Here is a 26313-nt window from a genome sequence, read left to right as displayed (position 1 = left end):
CTGCTGGGCTAATCAGATTCTTCTACCTGGGACTTTGAGGCTTAAGGGAGTTCACTTTGAGATTATCTGTAACACAATCAAGGACTAACATTATGGCAGATATTTCCAAGGGTATGGAGGTCAGCAAGCAGATAATAAGTGATGCACTCAGGGTTGGTACTCAGAGAGATTTATACCTACGGCAGAATCTCACGTCTGCGTTTCCTCCCACAGTCCCTTCATATATCTTCAGCTGCTATTTGCTAAGTACTCTGTACTGCCTCCTACTGTTCTGTAGTAAACACTGCTCTTACTCACTACTATCTAGTTCCCTCTTCCTTCCCAGGCAGATGGCAAATAGCATTTCCAGCCCTTCTGTGTTTGGCAGGGGCATGTGATAAGTCCAGGATGGGGCACTGAAAAGTCTCTCTTCCCCTGACACTGTGACTAGCAATGTCACCAGTAGTGGACTCATCATTATTCTGGGTTCCCCAGGGGACCATATGGAGCAGATTATCTGGCTCCAACCCTCACTATTAATGTATGGTGAGGAAGAAAGGTTTTTTTGTGTGTGTAAAGGTCACAAAGATTTGAGGGTTCAATTTTCCTACCCAACACACCATTCCCTAAATTTTTTTCTGTTTTGATGAATCAGAATCATTTTCAATGCACTGATAAATTCAGGTATTGATACCAGAAAGAAGGGTTGTAAGCCACATAAACTTTGGGAAATTGGGGGAATCTAGAATTGGTTATTAGGCCTTGCTTGGGGTTTAAAGGCAACTGAGAAGTCACATTAGTATTCAGAGAGCGGTATGTGGCAGGCTATGGGATACAGAAGTAAAGAGCTAATTAAGTTATCCCTGGGCTCCCATGAATGAGCTGCTCATTGAAGACAAAGGCTTTGGGGAACAACAGTTCCTGCCGTAAAAATATATGATGATGATAATCAGTATTGCTGCTGTTTTTCATCCACTAAGTCGTGTCTGACTCTTTGTGCAACTGTGAACTGCAGCACACCAGGCTTTCTAGTCCTTCACTATCTCCCAGTTCAGTTCAGTTCATTTCAGCCACTCAGTCGTGTCCAACTCTTTGCGATCCCATGGACTGCAGCACACCAGGCCTCCCTGTCCATCACCAATTCCCGGAGTTTACCCAAACTCATGTCCGTTGAGTCGGTGATGCCATCTAACCAGCTCATCCTCTGTCAAAACCTTCTCTTCCTGCCCTCAATCTTGCCCAGCATCAGGGTCTTTTCAAATGAGTCAGCTCTTCACATCAGGTGGCCAAAGTATTGGAGTTTCAGCTTCAACATCAGTCCTTCCAAAGAACACCCAGGACTGATCTCTTTTAGAATGGACAGGTTGGATCTTCTTGCAGTCCAAGGGACCCTCAAGAGTCTCCTCCAACATCACAGTTCAAAAGCATCAAATCTTCGCTGCTCAACTTTCCTTACAGTCCAAATCACATATCCATACATGACCACTGGAAAAACAAAAGCCTTGACTAGACGGACATTTGTTGGCAAAGTAATGTCTCTGCTCTTTAATATGCTGTCTAGGTTGGTAATAACTTTCCTTCCAAAGAGCAAGCGTCTTTTAATTTTATGGCTGCAGTCTCCAACTGCAGTGATTTTGGAGCCGGCTGTTTCCACTGCTTCTCCATCTATTTGCCATGAAGTGATGGGACCAGATGCCATGATCTTGGTTTTCTGAATGCTGAGGTTTAAGCCAACTTTTTCACTCTCCTCTTTCACTTTCATCAGGAGACTCTTTAGTTCTTTTTCACTTTCTGCCATAATGGTGCTGTCATCTGTATATCTGAGGTTATTGATATTTCTCCCAGCAATCTTGATTCCAGTTTGTGCTTCCTCCAGCCCAGCGTTTCTCATGATGTACTCTGCATATAAGTTAAATAAGCAAGGTGACAATATACAGCCTGGATGTACGCCTATTCTTTTTTCGGACCAGTCTGTTGTTCCATGTCCAGTTCTAACTGTTGCTTCCTGACCTGCATACAGATTTCTCAAGAGGCAGGTCAGGTGGTCTGGTATTCCCAGCTCTCTCAGAATTTACCACAGTTTATTGTGATCCACACAGTCAAAGGCCATGGCATAGTCAATAAAGCAGAAATTGATGTTTTTCTGGAACTCTATTGCTTTTTCGATGATCCAGTGGATGGTGGCAGTTTGATCTCTGGTTCCTCTGCCTTTTCTTGAACGTCTGGAAGTTCATGGTTCACGTATTGCTGAAGCCTGTCTTGGAGAATTTTGAGCATTACTTTGCTAGTGTGTGAGATGAGTGCAATTGTGTGGTAGTTTGAGCATTCTTTGGCATTGCCTTTCTTAGGCATTGGAATGAAAACTGACCTTTTCCAGTCCTGGGGCCACTGCTGAGTTTTCCAAATTTGCTGGCATATTGAGTGCAGCACTTTCACAGCATCATCTTTCAGGATTTGACATAGCTCAATTGGAATTTCATCACCTCCACTAGCTTTGTTTGTAGTGATGCTTTCTAAGGCCCACTTGACTTCACATTCCAGGATGTCTGGCTCTAGGTGAGTGATCACATCATCATGATTATCTGGGTCATGAAGACCTTTTTTGTACAGTTCTTCTGTGTATTCTTGCCACCTCTTCTTAATATCTTCTGCTTCTGTTAGGTCCATACCAATTCTGTCCTTTATCGAGCCTATATTTGCATGAAATGTTCCCTTGGTATCTCTGATTTTCTTGAAGAGATCTCTAGTCTTCCCCATTCTATTGTTTTCCTCTATTTCTTTGCATTGATCACTGAGGATGGCTTTCTTATCTCTCCTTGCTATTCTTTGGAACTCTGCATTCAAATGGGTATATCTTTCCTTTTCTCCTTTGCTTTTTGCTTCTCTTCTTTTCACAGCTATTTGTAAGGCCTCCTCAGACAGCCATTTTGCTTCTTTGCATTTCTTTTTCTTGGGGATGGTCTTGATCCCTGTCTCCTGTACAATGTCACAAACTTCCGTCCATAGTTCATCAGGCACTCTGTCTATCAGATCTAGTCCCTTAAATCTATTTGTCACTTCCACTGTATAATCGTAAGGGATTTGATTTAGGTCATACCTGAATGGTCTAGTGGTTTTCCCTACTTTGTTCAATTTAAGTCTGAATTTGGCAATAAGGAGTTCACTATCTGAGCCACAGTCAGCTCCCGGTCTTGTTTTGCTGACTGTATAGAGCTTCTCCATCTTTGGCTGCAAAGAATATAATCAGTCTGATTTTGGTGTTGGCCATCTGGTGATGTCCATGTGTAGAGACTCCTCTTGTGTTGTTGGAAGAGGGTTTTTGCTATGACCAGTGCGTTCTCTGGGCAAAACTCTATTAGCCTTTGCCCTGCTTCATTTTTTACTCCAAGGCCAAGATTGCCTGTTACTCCAGGTGTTTCTTGACTTCCTACTTTTGCAGTCCATGCCCCTATAATGAAAATCACATCTTTTTTCAGTGTTAATTCTAGAAGGTTTTGTAGGTCTTCATAGAACCATTCAATTTCAGCTTCTTCAGCTTTACTGGTCGGGGCATAGACTTGGATTACCATGATATTGAATGGTTTGCCTTGGAAATGAACAGAGATTGTTCTGTCATTTTTGAGGTTGCATCTAAGTACTGCATTTTGGACTCTTTTGTTGACTATGACGTTGGATCATCGAAAAATCAAGAGAGTTCGTTATAAACATCTACTTCTGTTTTATTGACTATGCCAAAGGCTTTGACTGTGTGGATCACAACAAACTGTGGAACATTCTTAAAGAGATGGGAATACCAGACTACCTTACCTGCCTCCTGAGAAACCTGTATGCAGGTCAGGAAGCAACAGTTAGAACTAGACATGGAACAATAGGCTGGTTCCAAATTGGGAAAGGAGTACGTCAAGGCTGTGTATTGTCACCCTACTTTTTTAACTTATATGCAGAGTACATCATGAGAAATGCTGGGCTGGATGAAGCACAAGCTGGAATCAAGATTGCTGGGAAAAATATCAATAAACTCAGATATGCAGATGATAGCACCTTTATGGAAGAAAGTGAAGAAGAACTAAAGAGCCTCTTGATGAAAGTGAAAGAGGAGAGTGAAAAAGTTGGCTTAAAACTCAACATTCAAAAAACTAAGATCATGGTATCCAGTCCCATCACTTCATGGCAAATAGATGGGGAAACAATGGAAACAATGACAGACTTTATTTTGGGGGGCTCCAAAATCACTGCAGATGGTGATTGCAGCCATGAAATTAAAAGAAGCTTGCTTCTTGGAAGAAAAGCTATGACCAACCTAGACAGCATATTAAAAGCAGAGACATTACTTTGCCAACAAAGGTCTAGTCAAAGCTATGGTTTTTCCAATAGTCATGTATGGATGTGAGAGTTGGACTATAAAGAAAGCTGAGTGCCAAAGAATTGATGCTTTTGAACTGTGTTGTTAGAGAAGACTCTTGAGAGTCCCTTGGACTAAAAGGAGATCAAACCAGTCAATCCTAAAGGAAATCAGTCCTGAATATTCATTGGAAGGACTCATGCTAAAGCGGAAACTCCAAAGTAGTGGAAACTACTTTGGCCACCTGATGTAAAGAACTGACTCATTGGAAAAGACCCTGATGCAGGGAAAGATTGAAGCCTGGAGGAGAAGGGGACGACAGAGGATGAGATGGTTGAATAGCATCACTGACTTGATGGACATGAGTTTGAGCAAGCTCCGGGAGTTGGTGATGGACAGGAAAGCCTGACATGGTGCAGTCCATGGGGTTGCAAAGAGTCGGACACAACTAGGAGACTGAAATGAACTGAACTGAACTGAGGGCACAAAGAGTGGCTTCCCTGGTGGCTCATTGGTAAAGAATCTGCCTGCCAATTCAGGAGATGCATGTTCAATCCCTGGGTTGGGAAGATCCCCCAGAGAAGGAAATGGCAACCCACTCTAGCATTCTTACCTAGGAAATCCCATGGACAGAGGAGCCTGGCAGGGTACAGTCCATGGAGTTGCAGAGTTGGATATGATTTAGCGACTGAAGAAAGTTAAGGTAGGAATGAGGGCACAAGGAAGGAGTGTTTCCACCAGGAAACATAGTGATGGTCCCGTTGAATTGGAATCTGAGGCTTTTTTCTGGCCGTCTTGTCTTTCCATCATGCTGAGTCAACAGCCAAAGAAGAGGTCTGAGTGGGGCTACTGATAACAATTATCAAAATGAAAGAGATTGCTCCTACATGATAATGGAAGGAGGACTGTGTTAAGAAGTTAAGGTGTTCCCTTGGAGCTTCTTATTCAACAGTCTTTATGAGAAAACCAGCAATCCAGTAAAGACCCACTAAAGAGTCAGATCCCAAACAACAAAGGTATAAAGCCACCACACTAGGTAAAGAACCGTATTTAGCTGAGCTTCTAACAGAGAGCAAGGAACATGAAATCGGTGATAGAAGGAAGAAATGATAAATGTGAATTTGACTCTGTAACCAGCTACAAAAATGAAGACTGCCACAGGCCTGCACATTTGTCTTATATTTATATTACAAATAGAAACTTAATATATATAGTTATACACAAATGTATGTCTTTATATGTTAACCAAAGGAAATGTCAATCCACTCCAGTATTCTTGCCTGGGAAATTCCATGGACAGAGAAGACTGGTGGGCTACAATCCATGGGGTTGCAAAGAGTCAGACATGACTGAATGACTAGCACACGCAGTTATTTTCCTTATTTCTTTCTTCTACAGTTACTTTCTTAATGAGGAGTGGTTATTTCTTTTCTTTCCAATTTATATCAGAGTTCACCAAACTGTGAAGAGTCATGTACCATTCTGAGGGAGGAGACCTCATATTATCTGGGGTTCTTGAACATGGGGAGGGAAATAATGTCAGATGATAACTTGTGTTTCACCTTTTTGAGAAGAAAGTGATTCTTTACTTGTACAAAAGTCAGTTGACTTCTGCAAAGTGGAAACATAAAGTTGTTTTATGAGAGTTAGGTATGGGTGGAAGGATGAGAATGGCCATTTCAAGGCAGAATGGGTGGGTTGTGGTAGCCATTTGTCTGTCAACTGTTGGGTCTCTCGTTTTTCTCATCTGCCCAATGTAGCAGGGACCTATATTTCCAGACTCTCTTGCCTCTGATTATTGGATAGCACCAGAAAATGGAAAACAGTGGCAGAAGAGAGCAAGGTAGAAGGGAAAAGCCTGTTTCTCTCTCTCTCTCTCTCTGCGTGTCTCTGGTCTGTCTTCTCTGTCTCCTTTGGGTGGCATCTCTAGCAGTGACTAAAAACCCTCTTTGTTGTTTCGTCTCATGCCAGGCAGGCTCATGCTAGATTCTAGCGCTTTCTGGACATCCTACAACTTTTTTCTTCAGTCCCAGGAGTGCTACTGTCTTCATTGAATGAATCAGTTCAGTTCAGTTGCATCCGACTCTTTGCGACCCCATGAACCGCAGCACGCCAGGCCTCCCTGTCCATCACCAACTCCCTGAGTCCACCCAAACCCATATCCATCGAGTCACTGATGCCATCCAACCATCTCATCCTCTGCCGTCCCCTTCTCCTTCTGCCCTCAATCTTTCCCAGCATCAGGGTATTTTCCAGTGAGTCAGCTCTTCACATCAGGTGGCCAAAGTATTGGAGTTTCAGCTTCAACATCACTCCTTCCAATGAATATATACAATATAATTAAACAGTCTACAAATAATAAATGCTGGAGGGGGTGGAAGAAAAGGAACCCTCCTGTACTTTTGGTGGGGGTGTAAGTTGGTGCAGCTGCTATGCAGAACAGTATGGAAGGTCTTTAAGAAACTGAAAATAGAGTTATCATATGATCAAATAATCCCACTCATGGGCATATATCTGGAGAAAACTCTAATTCGTAAAGATACATGCGCCCAGTATTCATAGCAGCACTATTTCCAATAGTTAAGATATGGAAACAACCTAAGTGTCGATCAACAGATGAATGGATAAAGAAGATATATATATATATACACATATATATCTTATTTTCTCCTCAACTCTTTGATCACTTATATATGTCCAATCCCCTGTGTTAAATTCCCACTGTTTGAAATACCTGGAACAGTAGTTCTATTTTCCTAACTAGACCCTGACAATTGATAAAATGTGTATATATGCATCCATGTGAGCATTTACGTGATATAAGTTAATTTGTATAAAACAGTATATAAGCATATATGCACAGGCACACATACATGTGTGTGTATATATTCATGTGGTGGGTATATAAATGCATATAAATGAAATATTGAGTGATAGGTTTTCAAAGGGAAAGTATAGGAAGACTTTCAGTTTTCTTTCTATATTTAAAATTTTCTTATTAGTTTTTACAACAAATAACTTTGTAGTTTTAAAACATATTCTGAACTTATGGCTGCAGATGGGAAGGAAGGGCAGAAGGGATAGTTAGGGAATTTGGGATGGACATGTACACTCTGCTATATTAAACATAGATAACCAACAAGGACCTACTGTATAGCACATGGAACTCTGCTCAATGTTATGTGGGAGCCTGGATGGGAGGGGAGTTTGGGAGAGAATGGATACATCTATTTGTATGACTGAGTCCTTTCACTGTTCACCTGAAACTATCACAACATTATTAATAGGCTACACCCCAATACAAACTAAAAAGTTAAAAAAGAAAAACAGTTCTTTTTGAATAACCCAGTTTTCTAAGTAACTGCCTATCTGGTGGCAGCTTTAATGTCCTCAAAATTTTACATAGAGAGTAAATTAGTATAGTTGCACTGATTTCCCTTATCCATATCCCTAGATTATCCCTTTCCTTAAGCAATATAAGAAATATATACCTAGCTGGATCAGTGAAAATATTTCAGATTTCATTTTCTCCTGAAAGATTCTATTTTGTCCAATGTGATCCAAAAAAATACTTCCTCAAAATTCACACAAGATATGAGAACACTATATTTCCATCTGATGTCAATACATTCATTCTGTAACTGCTATAGCCTATGCTATATGATTCAAAAAGAAAGGTGAGGAAAAGTATGAATATAACTGTGTTGGTGAGTTTGTCATTCTATTAGTGATTTTTTTTTTTTTGGTGCTAAAATTTGTCATGTACTATTTTTTTAAAGACAAGACAAAATGATGCTTTTAAATTCAGTAACACAAAGGAAGGGCTGTAAAATTACACTGATGGTCTAAGAAAGTCATAATTTTTAATAGCCCAATAGAGTTTGAAAGTTCCATTCTCAATATTACTAGATCCAAACTTATCCCAGCAGTATTCCGGTGACAAGATTTTAGTGGGTTTATGGAGGAAAAAATACTTGTTCAAATGACTTTCATCATGCCACACTGCCTCAATGTTATTTTTCTTGTCATTCATGATTCCTCTGAAGCACTCCCTAGCAATATTGAGAACCTGAATGGGAGTACCGCCAAATACAGCAGCATGGTAATAAAAGTCCCCCTTACCAATAGGTATATATGCTTCTGATAACTGACTCCTCTCATAAGGTAACTCTGTAGGACTTGTCTGATACCAGTGAGCATGTAACTGACCTACTGACTCCCCCAGAGTCTCCAGTCCATATTTTCTGACAAAGATTTGATCCACATCCATGCAGAAGAGAAAGTCAACTTCATATTGGATGTGATCGACAACATGTTCACTGATGATCTTCATGCGCATCATACTGATGTCTTGCCATCTCTTCTCTCGCTTTATTTCAAAAACTTTCAGCATTCGGAGGGGAGCCAGCTCTACCCAGGGCACCTTAGAGAAGTCATCTATCAGGATGTAAATGATGACTTTCTGGCCAACCATAAAATATTTATCGGCTGATGTTATAAATGTGTACAAATAACGGTCAACATATCTGTGAAGTAAATAAGAAGCAATTAAGTTCATCTTCTTGTATGTTAGTGAAACACATACTATTTAAATTATACTTACTGTAGTTTTATCGAAAAATGCTACTAAGAAACCAAACACTAGATATGCTTCTTGAGTTGTATTTAAGTAGTGTAAAAATGAAATTGTTTGTCTTTCCTCCCCCTGGTGAGGTTTTATGGATCACAGGAGAAAAGAGGAATTTCTCAAGAGGGGGAATGAAACTTGGTGAAATCAGAAAACTGAACAGTGCCCAGCACAAAACAAAAGCCTGAGTTTTCAGGGTTATCAGAGCAGTTGGGACTTGCTTTAAAGGTTGTAGGCAGGAAAGGTCATAGGTCATTGCAAGAGCAGTTACTGATGCCTGTGGCTTACTTAGAGTAGTTAGTTATGCGTAAAAAGTCATAGGTGACATGCTTTGTATCCACTGTCGGCGCTGGGTTTCTTATTTTGTCCTATGCCCTTTAATATGGTGTTAAGATTGCTGGACTGAAAGCAAACTTTCTCATTTCCAATCTCTCCAGCCAGTTAAGGATTCTTGTAGTAATAAACGGCTTCAGGTAAATTCAAAAAAGAAAAGGTAATATATGTGACTAGTTCAAATGATGTTTATATGATCATTAGAAATAAGTTCTGGATATTGATCAGAGTCTTAAATACAACAGATGGAGTCAGGAGAAAACTCTCTAGTTTGGAGTATCTAAAATTATTAGGTACATTATGAAAAAATATCACTTAAAATATTATATTGAGCTGGAAGCTAGCAACTCAAATCCAAAGTCCATATTTATCCATATTTCTTTTACGGTTAGTGCTTTTGTGTCATATTTCAGGAATCTTTGCCCCCTCAAAGTAGTGAAAATATTCTCCTATATGTTTTTCTAGTACTGTTACTGTTTTATCTTTCATATTTAAGTCTATTATCCATTGGAGTTAATTTTTGTGTATGATGTGATATGGGGCTGTTTTGTGTCAGTCTCTGCCTGTTGATAGTGATGCTATCGGCTAGGAGTGCCTGGGGGCACTCGCTGGAGTCCCTACTACTTGTGGTAAGACATCCCTACTTCCCACCAGACATCGTCAGAGCCTACAATATGGCTGGACCAGTCTTTGTCATTCTTATTATAATTTCAAGGAGCACCTCAACAACCGCCATAGGGAACTTTGAGAAAATAAGCTTTATTAATCACAAATCCTAGAGGATACGAGGTATGCCCGGGGCCACATAGTGAGGTCACAAGTTGGAGGTGGTGGGAGAGAGAGAAAGAGAGAGAAACACACAGGACCTAGGGTTCTGCCTTTACTGGGTTGAGGGTGGGGTGCCTAGGGTTTTGCGAGTTCACTCTATTGACAAATTTTAAATGTAAAAGCAGAAGTTAAAGCAAGGGAGGGGGAAAAACGGGGGTCATGCCAGGGGTCATTTATGTAGATCAGATCACTCAGGACTTTCTAAAGGGAAGATTTCATGGGTAGGGTGACTTTGCTCTTTATCTAATTGTTTAGCTAGTAAGCAATATTTTTATTTGAGATGGATGTATTTAAAGTGGATATCTCAGGGGATTCCCTGGTGGTCCAGTGGTTAGGACTCTGCCCTTTTATGGCACAGGACCCAGGTTTTCTCCCTGGTCAGGGAACTAAGATCCCACAAGCTGTACAGCGTGGCCAATAAATAAATAAATAAAATGGATGTCTCAGCAATCAATCAAAAGCTTAATATCAGGCATTTACAATTAAAAAAAAAACTTACTGTCGCTACAATGACAAACATTTTTCCCCCAATTTTTAAAATACTTTCTATGTTGGAATGCTATTAGACTTGCTACACTGGATCTTAGCTTCCCAGTTGGTGCTAGTGGTAAAGAACCTGCCTGCCAATACAGGAGACTTAAGAGATGTTGTTTCAGTCCCTGGATTGGGAAGATCCCCTGGAGAAAAAAATGGCAACCCACTCTTCTTGCCTGGAAAATCTCATGGACAGAGGAGCCTGGCAGGCGATAGTCCATAGGGTCGCAAAGAGTCTGACACGACTAAAGTGACTTAGCACAGCATTAGGTTTACTGAAAAGTTGCAAATATATTACAGAGTCCCCACATATGCTCTACCCACCTTCCCCTAATAGTAATATATTATATAACCATAGTACATTTGTTAAAACTAGGAGATTATCAGTGGTAAAATACTATTAGCTAAACCACAGATTCTATGTGATTTTCACCAGCTTCTCCCCTAATGACATTTTCAGTTTCCAGGATCCAATCCAGAACACAGTCTGCATTCAGTCACTAGTCTCTTCGAGTCTCCCAAGTCTCTTCCACTCTGTCAGTTTCTCTCCTTGTTGGCCATGACCCTGACCATGTATTTTATAAAATGGCCTTCAGTTTTGGTTTCTCAGATTTTTTCCTAGGTGAAGTTAATTTTAAGCAGTCAGACTTATCAGTCTTTTCCTGTATGATTAGTAGCTTCCATGTCTTGATTAAGAAATCCTTTTCTATCCTGAGTTCATGAAGATATAGTTTTTAACTATTGGTCTTCAAACTACCTAGTAACTGATGTTTGTATGTTTGTACATGATATGCTATAGAGGTACAATTTCAGTTTTCCTGTGTTGACATTGATTTTCTCCAACATTATTTATGGAAATTTTTCCCTACAGGTCTACAATGCTATTGCCAATAAATAGAAGGTCTTTAATATTTGCATGGCATTTTTCTGTTTTATTATATTGGCTTAATTGTTCATTCCTGTAGCAGATATTCATGTTGAAAATTTCCTTATACATACTTTAAATCTACCCTACTAGTTTCAGTCCCACCTATACTCTAACTTCAGAGGAAATTGATGCCATTTATTCCTGAGCTTTCAGAGGTTCTTTAAAACAGAGTGGGGGTTTCATGGTGAGGTTAGTGAGGCTGTGGTTTCAGTGCCCCTTCCCTTACACAGCACCCTTCCAAGACTCTGTGTTCTACTCAGGAGGGTGCAGGAAGGAATCAGAAACTCCATCTGTGTCCTGAAGGTAGCAGCACTGCCCCAGAATGGGGTCACTGCCTACAGATTCTGGGGCAGCAACTTGAAGAGGCCACAGTGAGTCTCGGGAGGAGGTCATGGGAAACTTCAGTAAGGAGTCTTCCCTTCCTCCTCCCTGTCTTCCTCTTTCTGTATTCTTTTTATTAAGCAATAAATTACTATCAATATTTAATAACAAGTTGCTATAAAGCTGATAACTTTATCATTTTAATGAGGGATAAGTATTGTTCAACTTAATACTTTTTCATACTTTTTTTGGTATGATTTTGATATCAAGGCAGCATTTGCTTCATAAAATGATTTGGGATGTGTTCCTTCCTCGTCTCTTTTCTGAAAAAGATTGTGTAGAATTGATGTTAATTTTGCTTTAAATATTTGGTAGAATTCTCTGATGAAACTATCTGCGCCTAAGGACTTTGAAAGTGAAAGTCGCTCAGTCGTGTCCGACTCTTTGTGACCCCGTGGACTATATATAGTCCATGGAATTCTCTAGGCCAGAATACTGGAGTGGGTAGCTGTTCCCTTCTCGAGGGGATTGTCCCAACCCAGGGACTGAACCCAGGTCTCCCACTTTGCAAGCAGATTCTTCACCAGCTGAGCCACCAAGGAAGCCCCTTTGGGAGTTTTTAAAATTATGAATTCTATTTCCTCAATAGCTATAGGGTTATTCAAAGGATCTGTTTCATGTTGGGTGAGTTGTGGTTGTTTGTGCTTTTTAAGGTACATTTCCTCTAAGTTGTCAGATATGTAGAGAATTTTATAGTGTTTCCTGATTATCCTTTTAAAGTCTACAAGTTCTAAGGTGATATACCCTGTTTCTTTCCTGATATTTGTAATTTGCATTAATTTTTTTTCTTGGCTAGTCTTCCTGGGTGATTATGGATTTTATTGTTGTTTTTTTTTTTCCCCCAAAGAACCACATTTTTGTTTCATTGATTTTTCTCTAAGACTTTTCTGTTTTCAATTTCATGGATTTCTGCTCTCACCTTTATTACTTCCTTATTTCTCCTTTCTTTGATTTTATTTTGTTCTACTTTTTCTAAATTCTTGAGGTAGATTATTGATAATCTCCCATTTTCTAAAATAAAACACCTGAATATAAAGGACATTCAGCAATACCTACCTTCCCACAGCAAACACAGTCAACCCCACAGTAATTTTATGACTTGCGTAATAATTTTCCAGCACCGCTTCATCAAAAGTGCCATGCCACACAACTGGAGCTGCCCAGCTGGTAGTTATGTTTGAGCGATTTAAGGCACTGTAAGGAAGATACAAGAATTATGAGCAAAATACTTTTTAATAAAATTGTAGTAGATACTGCTAATCTATAAAGCCTATGTCTGATTGCAGCATTTCCTTATTTCTAACCCAGAGCCTTGATGGTCATGATAAACTGAAGAAACAGTTTATCAGAAATGGCTCAGTTCAGTTCAGTTGAGTTCAGTTGCTTCAGTGGTGTCCAACTCTTTGCAACCCCATGAACCGCAGCACACCAGGCCTCCCTGTCCATCATCAACTCCCAGAGTTCACCCAAACTCATGACCATTGAGTCGGTGATGCCATCCAACCACCTCATCCTCTGTCGTCCCTTTCTCCTTCTGCCCTCAATCTTTCCCAGGATCAGGGTCTTTTCAAATGAGTCAGCTCTTTGCATCACGGGGCCAAAGTATTGGAGTTTCAGCTTCAACATCAATCTTTTCAAAGAACACCCAGGACTGATTTCCTTTAGGATGGACTGGCTGGATCTCCTTGCAGTCCAAGGAACTCTCAAGAGTCTTCAACACCACAGTTCAAAAGCATCAATTCTTCAGCACTCAGCTTTCTTTATAGTCCAACTCTCACATCCATACATGACTACTGGAAAAACCATAGCCTTGACTAGATGGACCTTTGTTGACAAAGTAGTGTCTCTGCTTTTTAATATGCTGTCTAGTTGTTCATAACTTTCCTTCCAAGAAGTAAGCGTCTTTTAATTTCATGGCTGCATCATTAGGGTTAGACCATTACAAAAGTACATGTACTGATTATATTGTTATTCCAAGATCTTTGAGGATGCATAGTTGAAATGTCACCCAAAGTCTAAAGTAACAGTTTCTCTTACAGTTGGACAAGATCTACCATCTTAAGCTTTGGACACTGATTCTTTTCAGAAGCAATATTTTAAAAAACGAACTTCCCAGTTTTCATAATCTGAAATGCTGCCAGGGTTAATATTGTTGCATACTGTCAGAATCAACTTTGTCAGAACTTTAGAAGATAGCCAAAGATTTAGAGCAACCAAGCAAAAGTTATCTCAAAAAGAAAAAAAAAAGAAGACTCAATACAGTAGGACTAGAAAAACTTTGAGGTATTTGAACCCAGCCTTGCACCAACTCTCTTCCTAGCATAACAGTGGTATTGAAAAGACAAAACCATACTATATTCTCAGTGTGGGTATCTGATTTAGCATGGAGAAGAGTGGATCTAATTCCCAGGGATTGCATTTATCTTTTTAACCTATCTGCGAGTTCCCTGAAGGACTGACTCATCCTTCTTTTTTTCTTGTACTTAACTTTCTCTAAGAATTGAAGTGGAGGGTATTCCCCGAAAAAATATTGTAAAAGAACAAGCCCCTTCCTCCAGAGTCAAAAGACTTCAGTTAAAATAAATACTATATGTGCTGAAAGCCTGGGGATGAAACATTTGAAAGACAATTCTTTGGGAAGTAAGGGCTTTGACAAGATCCCGTGTGTCAATCAGATACATGCAGAACAAGGAACTGAGAAATCCATGCACATGCTCAGGGCAGAATGAATGTTCAAAAAAGATCTGTGAAGATCCTAGGCTTTCACCTCTGACTGTTATTTAGGCTCAGTGCACATAAGAAGGAAATGGCAACCCACTCCAGTATTCTTGCCTTGAGAATCCCAGGGACAGCGGAGCCTGATGGGCTGCCGTCTGTGGGGTCGCAGAATCGGACACGACTGAAGTGACTTAGCAGCACATAAGAAGTGAAAGCTAAGGCAGAGTTATAAACAACTGGGCTGTGTTGAAGGAGGGCCCAAACATAGAGCCAGTCTTTAAAGAGTGTGTTTTCTTCTCTTTGTTTTCTTTTCTCTTCTGTTTTTTCCTCCTCCTCCTCCTTCATCTCCTCCTCCTCCTTCTGCCCTCTAACACCTCCCTCTCTCAGGTTTTAGGCACTTTAAGGAAATCTCTGTCAAACAACTCCCTGGCCACAACCCAAGGGTAGCTCAAAGACTTCCAAGACCAAACAAGACAAAGAATACAGTCTTTAAAAAAATAGTTTAGAAAAGCCACTAAGCAAACAACCATAAAAAAAGAAAGATCTCATATTAATAACCTCACCTTCCACCTTAAGGGAAAAAGGGGGAAAACTATAAAAAAAGGGAAAAACAAAACCAAACAAACAACAAATAGCAAATAAGAACAACAAACTCTGAGGAGGTAAAAGTATCTGATTTTCAGAGAAACTATATTATAATACTCAAAATGTCCAGTTTTTAACCAAAATTTAAGAGTTATGCAAATAAAGAAGAATGTACAGCCCATTCACAGGAAAACAAATTAATGAAAACTGTCCAGACACTGACTGAGTTTTTCTAAAAAGACTTTAAATCAATCATTGAAAATATGCTTAAAGTGCTAAAAGAAGCCATGGACAAAGAACTAAAGGAAACCAGAAGAACACTGTCTCAACAAATAGAGAATACTAATAAAGATACAAATTATAAAAACAAATGAAATAGAAATACTGAAGTTGAGAAGTATATAGCTGAAAGGAAAAAATTCACTTTAGGATATCAACAGAAGTTTTGAGCAGGCAAAGGAACGAATCAGACACACACAGAACACTTTACCCAACAACAGAATACATGTTCTTCTCAAATATACATGGAATATTCTCCAGGATAAATCTCATGTTAGACCATAAGACAAATCTCAATAAACTTAAAGTGACTGGAAACATACAAACTATCTTTTCCAATGATAATGGAATGAAGTTAGAAATAAATAACAGAAATAAATTGAAGAAAGTAGGGAAAACCACTAGTCCATTCAGGTATGACCTAGATCAAATCTCTTATGAGTATACAGTAGAAGTGACAGATTTAAGGGACTAGATCTGATAGACAGAGTGCCTGATGAACTATGGACAGAGGTTCATGACACTGTACAGGAGACAGGGATCAAGACAATCCCCATGGAAAAGAAATGCAAAAAAGCAAAATGGCTGTCTGAGGAGGCCTTACAGATAGCTGGGAAGAGAAGAGAAGCGAAAAGCAAAGGAGAAAAGGAAAGATATTCCCATCTGAATGCAAAGTTCCAAAGAATAGCAAGGAGAGATAAGAAAGCCTTCCTCAGTAATCAGTGCAAAGAAATAGAGGAAAATAACAGATTGGGAAAGACTAGAGATCTCTTCAAGAAAATTAGAGATACCAAAGGAATATTTCATACAAAGATAGGCTCGATAAAGGACAGAAATGGTATGGACCTAACAGAAGCAGAAGATATAAAGAAGAGGTGGCAAGAATACACAGAAGAACTGTACAAAAAAGATCTTCATGACCCAGATAATCACGATGGTGTGATCACTCACCTAGAGCCAGACATCCTGGAATGTGAAGTCAAGTGGAACTTAGAAAGCATCACTACGAACAAAGCTAGTGGAGGTGATGGAATTCCAGGTGAGCTATTTCAAATCCTAAAAGGTGATGCTGTGAAAGTGCTACACTCAATATGCCAGCAAATTTGGAAAACTCAGCAGTGGCCACAGGACTGGAAAAGGTCAGTTTTCGTTCCAATCCCAAAGAAAGGCAATGCCAAAGAATGTTCAAACTACCACACAATTGCACTCATCTCACATGCTAGTAAAGTAATGCTCAAAATTCTCCAAGCCAGGCTTCAGCAATATGTGAACCGTGAACTTCCAGATGTTCAAGCTAGTTTTAGAAAAGGCAGAGGAACCAGAGATCAAATTGCCAACATCCGCTGGATCATAGAAAAACATCTATTTCTGCTTTATTGACTACGCCAAAGCCTTTGACTGTGTGGATCACAATAAACTGTGGAAAATTCTTCAAGAGATGGGAATACCAGACCATCTGACCTGTCTCTTGAGAAACCTGTATGCAGGTCAGGAAGCAACAGTTAGAACTGGACATGGAACAACAGACTGGTTCCACATAGGAAAAGGAGTACATCAAGGCTATATATTGTCACCCTGCTTATTTAGCTTATATGCAGAGTACATCATGAGAAACGCTGGGCTGGAAGAAACACAAGCTGGAATCAAGATTGCCGGGAGAAATATCAATAACCTCAGATATGCAGATGACACCACCCTTATGGCAGAAAGTGGGGAAGAACTAAAAAGCCTCTTGATGAAAGTGAAAGAGGAGAGTGAAAAAATTGGCTTAAAGCTCAACATTCAGAAAACTTAATTCATGGCATCTGGTCCCATCATTTCCTAGCAAATAGATGGGGAAACAGTGGCTGACTTTTGGAGACTCTTGTGAGTCCCTTGGACTGCAAGGAGATCCAACCAGTCCATCCTAAAGGAGATCAGTCCTGGGTGTTCATCCAAGGGTCACTCCTTGGAAGGAAGGTTATGGCCAACCTAGATAGCATATTGAAAAGCAGAGACATTACTTTGCCAACAAAAGTCCGTCTAGTCAAGGCTATGGTTTTTCCAGTGGTCATGTATGGATATGAGAGTTGGATGGTGAAGAAAGCTGAGTGCCGCAGAATTGATGGTTTTGAACTCATTAGATAGCTGCAAGTCAAGAAGAGAGGCCTCAGAAGAAACCAAACTTGCCAACACCTTGATCTTCTATTTCCAGCCTTCAGAAATGGGAGAAAATAAATCTCTGTTGTTTAAACACCGCCACCCGTGAAAAAGAAGGAATGGAAATTGAAACTTAAAAGTAGCCTACGTGGAATCTATTTAAATGATTATATGGTTTTCTCCTTTTTTCACCTGTTGTGATTGATCAGTACCTTGAATTATGAGGCTATACCTTACCTGTCTTGTTAGTGGGATGCTGTGTCAGTTATTAAGCTATTGTCTTTCATAGTTACACCCACCACAGTATACCCTGCTTTATTATGTTGAGCTGGGACACTGCAAATCACATTTCTCCTTTGCCAATGGGCACCCTGTTAGGCTCTACTAATAGAGGGCATTGGAGGAAAATTACAAGGCTGGAGGAAAAAGAAACTTGCTTTTTTCTCTTTCCTGTGGGCTTCTTGTCTGCATCCTGTTCTTGCAAGCCCCATTCCAGCAATGCATCTTTACCACAGCAATAGCGGTTCTTTTCCTGAGCAGTTGAATCCAACTTTCAGTTTTCCAACACTTGCAAAACCAGTCTCGCCATGCCCCTCCTTAGAAGGGCTGGTTCTCAGCCCCAAGAGGCTTCCCTGGAGCTCAGAGGCACCCGCAACAGGTGAGCAGCATCGGAGTTTAAGCCCTATGAGATTTGTCTCTAAGTTTTTAAGGTGTAATAATTCCTATCCCTTCCTTTTGTTTCTTCAGAACCAGGGAAAATAATTACTTTCTATAGCTGTTCCCTCTATGACACCTTAGAGTTCTATTTTCAGTTTTTCAGGTTAATGACTTTATGGGAGTCCGTGGGTGCTAAGTTGTTTTAGTCGTGTCTGACTCTTTGCAACTCCATGGACTGTAGCCTGCCAGGCTCCTCTGTTCATGAGATTCTCCAGGCAAGAATACTGGAGTGTCATGCCCTCCTTCAGGGGATCTTCCCGACCCAGGGATCGCACCGACATCTCTGAGGTCTCCTGCATTGGCAGGTTCTTTACTGCTAGCATCACCTGGGAAGCCCCTTAATGACTGTATAGTAATCAGCAATTCTTTATACTAAAATCTTTGTTTAAATAGTTGGTGAGTTTTGTATGATCTGATTAGATCTGACAAATGTAGTGATGTTATGGGAGGATGAGTCATGGATCATCATCCAATAACTGGATATCTCCTTTCAAAGTTTTAATTAAGAGAGGTGCTCAGATCTACAGCATCAAGGTGAAAGACAGGTGCCTAGAGTAAGAAGATGGAGGCAGAGAGGCCAGATGAAAGCTGCTGTATTAAAGCACAAAGTGCACAGAGAGCCCACCCACCTGATTTGGGCCTTGGTTCTCTCATTGGTGAAATGAGGAGAAACAACCAAACGATCTCAAATGTACCCTTACATTTTTGACTCTCCGTCATTCTAGGACTCTCTGTGTTTCTATCATCTAAATTCTCATTCATAGAGGACGTAGGTCCTAATGTCCATTCCCAGTTGATCTCGGGCACTGCTTATTTTTTAAAATAACCATCAAAGATCCATCTGCTCTCCAACATTTGGAATGCCAGTCACAGTATTGTTGCCATCTGTTAATTTCTATTGAGCAGTCTATGGATTAATCTCACATGTATTAGATTTGGAATTCTTACTTGGGAAAAAACCAGTCTGATAGCTTTAATTCTTCTGTTTGAGTATTCACAGACCTATTAGGAAAAATAATGCAAAGAGTCACATAATATGTATAGAGTTTGCGATGCATTATCAGATGTAAAATGCAAAATAAGCATGAAGCAGAAAATTAATAATGAACTTTGATGGTTGTGGCATGGAAAAACCATGATTTCCACCCTCAAAATAATTCTCTGTGCTTCCCAGGAGTCTTTATCTGTTCCCACAGTTCTCATTCTCATCTTCTAATTCACAGAGAAAATGGCAGTCATCAGACAGAAGCTCCCTCAACTTTCTGCAACCTCATCCCCAAATTTACCTGTAGTGCCTTCTACCACAATGAAAATATATTCCTATTTTCTACCTAAGGTTAGCCTTAAATATCCTATCTGTTCAGCAGCCTTGATTTGATCATTATTCTCAGAAGGATTTTTCTTAAGTTCTCTGTCTGATCAACTGACAATCTTCTGGGCATTTTTCTGTGGCTTCAAGTTCTTATATATAATGACACTTCTATGATTTTAAGACTAGTATATCCAACTGTGTTCTGAAGTCTTCTATTTGAATTTCGCACAGATGCTACCAAAGGAAGACGTTAAAGTCATCATCTTTTCCCCAAGTAGGTCCTCTTTGTATGTAGCCTTAACTCACTGAATCTGCTTGGATTTGCGTGGCAGAAATATGAGAGTCATTCTCCACTCAGAGCCCTTCTGAATCCCGACATCAAACCCACCATTAAACCCTGATGGTTTTACCTCCAAAACGTCTCAAATCTATCCCTTATCTCCATTCCCTGCTACCACATGACTTCAGGTCAGCATCATTCCTTGTCTGGGTGACTACCATAGCCTCCTTACTGGTCTCAATGTTCACTTTTTAAAAATTTGTGTACCTTTGAAAAGGCATACAAATGTAAAGAGAGCAATATAATGAACCTTCCTTCATATTTCTATCCATGTAATTAGCGATGTGCTGCCCTCTGCTTATCCCTGCATTTTCCCTTTTCAACTGATTCACAATATATTTCCACTCTGCTCCCAATAACATGTTTCTGAACTCCAATGTTACCAATCATTATTCTATTTAACAATGTCCAGTGGCCTCCCACTGTCCTAAGGATTGTGTCCATATTCCTTAGGTAGCCACGATATTCTGCATGATCTGACCCTTCACACTGTTCCACCCACCTCTCCTACCTAGCCCCACATCGACAGTTTTCCAGACTCATTGGCCTTTTGTTAGTCCCTTAAATATGCCACAGGTTTCACCAGCTAATTCCCACATAGCATTTAGGTCTCATTTAAATATCCCCTTCTTAAGGGGAGTATTCCCTAATCTGCCAGATACATTTAGATGTCTTTCATTAATTGCTAATACTTATTGAATACTTTCCTAAGTATTATCTAATTCAATCCACTCCTATGAAATAAACTGAAGCACAGAGAGCTTTTATTATCTTGTCCATAGTCACAGAGTAGGTGAAAAGACCAGCAATTGTGCCTGAGCCTTTGCTCTTCCTCTTTCATAAGAGTTCTATGGCACTCTTGCTAAGACACCCTGGGAGAGCTGATTCTGAGCTGAGTTACGGGGATTAGGCAGCTGTGGAGCTGAGTCATATGTCATGAGATTGTCTTTGTGCCTATGTGCACAGATGGGTGTAACTGCAATGTTGGAATGTGGCTGAGATGTGACATTCTACCAGGCACCGCTTCCATCAATAACAATGCCTTGGGTGATAAGTATTACTATGCGACAGCTATAGACTCCTGATGCTAAGGAGAGCTAATATTAATAATAGGATGATTGTTAGGTTGTATTGCACTGAATACATTTTGGCAGAAAGCATTTTAATCCTTTCTTTCTCCCAGCATCTGCTGTAGCAGGCTTTCCTTGAATGTTCCCACCTTTGCCTAGGATTTTCCTGCTTTTTTTCAGGTGATGGAGAGTTCCAGTGCCCTGCTAGCCATGAGAAAACATACTCTGCCTGGTACATGAAAACCTTCTTTATTATTTTCACATATAGCACAGCTCACCCAAGTATATGGAGTCTTGGTCTTAGTGGGGATGTTGCAATCATGGAACCATGAGAGAGACAAGGACCCTGAAGACAACAAGTAACATAAAGGAAAGTTGCCTTCACTTCAATATGTGTGTTCCTGTGAGCACAGGGAGAAGCAGAGGAACATCTTATGATACTGAATCTTAGACAAACTTTGAGGAAGTTTCCTCTCTGGACACATTCTAATGGCATGATTTTTCGGGTGGTATGTAATTAATACCTGGGAGTCTTTTGGCCAATACGCAACTCCTATGTGTTTCCCCAGAGCTTTAAAAGATTCAAGGTTCCTGTAGGCTGGCTTCAGGCTTCTGTAACACACTTCCTCTAACCGGGTCTCATTCCTCTATCAGAAATAGCACCCTGCCAGTCTGCTCTTTCTTTGACTCCTGGTACTCCGAACTTAAACAAATATCTCCACTTGTAAATATCTTTATTTGTAAAATTGCTTTGGTTTGCCCTGCCTATAGGTTTACCCTGCCAAGGACTTGCAGGTAGTCCATTGCCCTCCAACTGATTTAGTCTTCAAAGAAGAAGTCATAGCCTATTTTTAGATAAAGACTTACCAGCACTGATATATCCTCGGTAATTTCTTTGTGCTTAGGATAAATGAAAAGCATTGTATTAATTTCAAACTTATATAAAGGGTTTCCACATTTAATATGACCAGAGTTATTTCCCTGGGACTTCCCTGGTGGCTCAGTGGTAAAGAATCTACCTGCAATGCAGGAGGCGCAGGTTCAGTCCCTGGGTTGGGAAGGTCCACTGGAGGAGGGAATGGCTACCCACTCCAGTATTCTTGTCTGGAGAATCCCATGGACAGAGGAACCTGGCGGGCCATAGTCCATGGGATCGCAAAGTGTAGGACATGACTGAAGCAACTTAGCAAGCACACAGAGTTCAGTTCAGTTCAGTCACTCAGTCGTGTTCGACTCTTTGCGACCCCATGAACCGCAGCACGCCAGGCCTCCCTGTCCATCATGAACTCCCAGAGTTCATCCAGACTCATGCCCATTGAGTCGGTGATGCCATCCATCCTCTGTCATCCCCTTCTCCTGCCCTCAATCTTTCCCAGCATCAGGGTCTTTTCAGATGAGTCAGCTCTTTGCATCAGGGGGCCAAAGTACTGGAGTTTCAGCTTCAACATCAGTCCTTCCAATGAACACCCAGGACTTATATCCCTATAAATCCATTCATTTTATTACCTAATTTTGTTATCTAATATTACCAAATATTTAATGAACATGTAATGTTATGTATGAAATATTTGCATACCCCTCAAATTCGTATGTTGAAGTCCTAGCCTCCAAGGTGATGGCATTAGGAGGTAGGGCCTTTGGGATGTGATTAGATCATGAGGATGGAGCCCTCGTGAATGTGATTGATGTCCTTGGGAAAGAGACCTCACGGCAGAGATTTTTCTGCTATTGAAGGACACATTGGGAAGATGGCTGTGTATGAACTAGAAAGTGTGTCCTCAACAGACACCAAATCTGTTGGTGCCTTGATACTGGACTTCTCAACCTCCAGAACTGTGAGAAATTTCTGTAGTTCATAAGCCAACCAGTCTACGGAATTATGTTAAAGTAGCTTAAATAGACTAAAACACACACTAGGTGCCAAATACATTGTTGGTTATAGAGATACAGTAATAAATATGATAAAAATCATTACAATTGTGACTGCATGCTATATCTGAAAAAAAAAAGTAATTATTTGAGATACAAATGACAGAGAAGCTTGCTTAATACATTTAAACAATGACATTTGTGGGAATTCCCTGGTGGTCCAAAGATTAGGACTCTTCTTCTTTCACTGCCGAAAGCCATGCAGCACAGCCAAAGAAACCAAGCAAAAGAAAACGAAATTTCCTAATTGCCAATGAAATTGCCTACTTGCTCAAATATGTGGAGAGCAAATACCACACTTAATGTGTGAAGTCACTAATATTAGGGACTTTTTTTTTAAATGCTACCCATGTAAAAATGGCAGTTTACAACATGTGCTAACATTACACTGTCATTAGTTACATGGTAACTGTCTTGGTAACTTAACATTGCTTCTCCATGCACATGTGGACCTACAAAAATTACATTACCTTTGATCACATTAGAAACAAAGAACATTTATGCTGAAGACTATGTTTATGCTAATATATTTGGATATAATTGGGTATATTGGATCAATATATTTGGATGATGATTCATTCAGGGGGAGAATTTAACACCTTTTTGAATACACTAGATCCTTTACATGAGAATAAAATATCATTAATTTTTTAAAATTACCTGAAATGATACATTCTATGAAAGGTCCACAGAAACAGTAAAAATAATAACAATTGAATTGTTTTCCTTTGGTATCTCATTCTTTCCTGGGAGTAAAAAGAAACAGATAAAACTAGATTAAATAAAGCAGAAGGTACACAGAGTATGCTGTGTTGAATCCTGCTTCTCCATGACTGAAACTGTAGTAAATGAGGTAATAGACACTGTCTGGGGTGTAAGACACCTCTGTTCCTTGGATATCTCCTCATATGAAAACAGAGTGAAGTCAGTAGAAACACAAGACTTAGGACATTAGCTGGCCTAAGCTAGCCTTAATACAAGAGATCTTAAAACTTATGTCTTTTCTAAAGTACAAAGGGCTTTTCCTACAGAAACAAAAAATATAAAAGCCACTTCCAAGCCTAGCTCACAGGGTGGGTGTCAGAGAAAGGGACTGTTATGAAAATACTTAACTGGACTCTAAAGAGTTGTATAGTTATGAAGGAATTAATTATTTTAATTAAACAGTATTATGAAGATCATTCTAAGAAAGGTGATAGGACCAATAACAGCATAAAATATATGCTCTTTCTCGAAAGTATTTGAATATAAAATTGATTCAGACCACTGGCTGGTGGCTAAACTATCATTTTTAGATTATTTGTATACTGACCTTGGAATTTGAGCCAAGTTTACAAAACTGCTTTTTGATATTTACTCTAAAGAATATGAAATCCTCTGTATACAGAAAAGGAACTAGATGTGACTCAATGGTTCACATTAAGGACAAATCCTTACCTTTTGTTTTACAAAGATTACATAGGAATTTTATACAGCTCTTCTCAGAGACAATGTTTATGGTATAGTGGTTTGGGAATTCATGAAGAGACTCCTAAGAGAGTAGACAGACAGTTTCCAGGTAGAACATTTTGAGATCTTTGAAAAATCGTGAATCAGATAACCTAGTATCTGTTCTGTGATGCCCTCCAGTTTGTGTGTTTATTATTTCAGTCTTCTGTGATTGATGATGTCATCAAATTCTCTTTTGATGATGAAAGAATTAGACATTGTTACCATAACAATTCATATGCCAGTAGCTTCTCTTTGTCATCACCAGGGGACTAGATTTTGTCCACCTAAAAAAAATGACTTAAGCTTCTTTCTTTCCTTGGGGATTTTTTAAATGTTCATAATACAGTTTTAACTGGTGTATAATTTAAACAAAGTAAAACACATGCAATTTAAGTGTACAGTTCATTGGATTTGTAACAAATGTACATGTATATGTAAAAACTTCTTTAAGATATAGAACATCTCCATAACTCCCAAAACATTTCTTGTGCCCTTTGGAGTCACTACCTTCACACACCCAGAAAACCAGTTTTCTGATTCTACTACCATAACTGAGCTAGTCCTGCTGTAAAACTTCACATAAATAGAATTGTACTGATTCACTTGTTGTTATTTGGCTTTTCTCACTCCAAAATTTTGCAACTCATCCATGTGATTGTGTGTATTTCACACCATACAAAAAGTTAATTCAACGTGAATTACAGATCTAAGCATAAAAGCTAAAGCTGCAAGTTTTTTTTTTTAAGTTAATTTATTTATTTTAATTGGAGGCTAATTACTTTACAATATTGTAGTGGTTTTTGCCATACATTCACATGAATCAGCCATGGGTGTCCATGTGTCCCCCATCCTGAAACCCCCTCCCTCCTCCCTCCCCATCCCATCCCTCACGGTCCTCCCAGTGCACCGGCTTTGAGCGCCCTGTCTCATGCATCGAAGTTGGACTGGTGATCTATTTCACATATGGTAATATACATATTTCAATGCTATTCTCTCAAATCATCCTACCCTCACCTTCTCCCACAGAGTCCAAAAGTCTGTTCTTTATATCTGTGTCTCTTTTGCTGTCTTGCATATAGGGTCATCGTTACCATCTTTCTAAATTCCATATATATGCGTTAGTATACTGTATTGGTGTTTTTCTTTCTGGCTTACTTCACTCTGTATAATAGGCTCCAGTTTCATCCACCTCATTAGAACTGATTCAAATGTGTTCTTTTTAATAGCTGAGTACTATTCCATTGTATATATGTACCACAGCTTTCTTATCCATTTGTCTGCCGATAGACATCTAGGTTGCTTCCATGTCCTAGCTATCGTAAACAGTGCTGCGATGAACATTGTGTCTCTTTCAATTCTGGTTTCCTCGGTGTGTATGCCCAGCAGTGGGATTGCTGGGTCATATGGCAGTTCTATTTCCAGTTTTTTAAGGAATCTCCACCTAGTTCTCCATAGTGGCTATACTAGTTTGCATTCCTACCAACAGTGTAAGAGGGTTCCCTTTTCTCCGCACCCTCTCTAGCATTTATTGTTTGTAGACTTTTTGATAGTGGCCATTCTGAGTGGCGTGAGATGGTACCTCATTGTGGTTTTGATTTGCATTTCTCTGACATGAGTGATGTTGAACATCTTTTCATGTGTTTGTTAGCCATCTGTATGTCTTCTTTGGAGAAATGTCTGTTTTGTTCTTTTTTCCATTTTTTGATTGAGTCATTTATTTTTCTGGTATTGAGCTGCATGAGCTGCTTGTATATTTTTTAGATTAATTCTTTGTCAGTTAC

At 39.7% G+C, this 26313-nt stretch overlaps 1 protein-coding gene across 9 annotated transcripts in view; it reads right to left on the bottom strand.

Annotated features, from left to right (window-relative positions):
• The window catches only part of LOC145545096 (N-acetyllactosaminide alpha-1,3-galactosyltransferase-like), a 43591-nt gene extending 18902 nt beyond the window's left edge, over positions 1–24689 (bottom strand). For 2 of the 9 annotated variants that reach the window (XM_081588810.1, XM_081588818.1), the window contains exons 1-6: positions 24479–24689; positions 23702–23787; positions 21980–22012; positions 19339–19392; positions 13009–13146; positions 8531–8847 (exon numbers count right to left, since the gene is read on the bottom strand). Coding sequence is in view for 5 of the 9 variants with exons in the window: in XM_081588818.1 (XP_081444944.1) it covers positions 8531–8847; positions 13009–13146; positions 19339–19392; positions 21980–22012; positions 23702–23781 (622 nt within the window). In the remaining 4 variants the exon portion in view is untranslated. Of the gene's footprint in view, positions 1–7903; positions 8848–13008; positions 13147–19338; positions 19393–21979; positions 22013–23666; positions 23788–24478 lie in introns of those variants that run through there. The other 7 variants (XM_081588813.1, XM_081588811.1, XM_081588816.1 and 4 more) reach the window with 6 other exon arrangements.
• Between the last annotated feature and the right edge of the window lie 1624 nt (positions 24690–26313).

The sequence above is a fragment of the Giraffa tippelskirchi genome, chromosome 4 (assembly GCF_054371585.1).
Source record: "Giraffa tippelskirchi isolate mGirTip1 chromosome 4, T2T-mGirTip1v1.2.pri, whole genome shotgun sequence".
In the NCBI taxonomy this organism is placed as follows: Eukaryota; Metazoa; Chordata; class Mammalia; order Artiodactyla; family Giraffidae; genus Giraffa; species Giraffa tippelskirchi.
The sequence above is the reverse complement of the archived record's forward strand: the minus strand, read 5'-3'. Positions and strand labels throughout refer to the sequence as shown.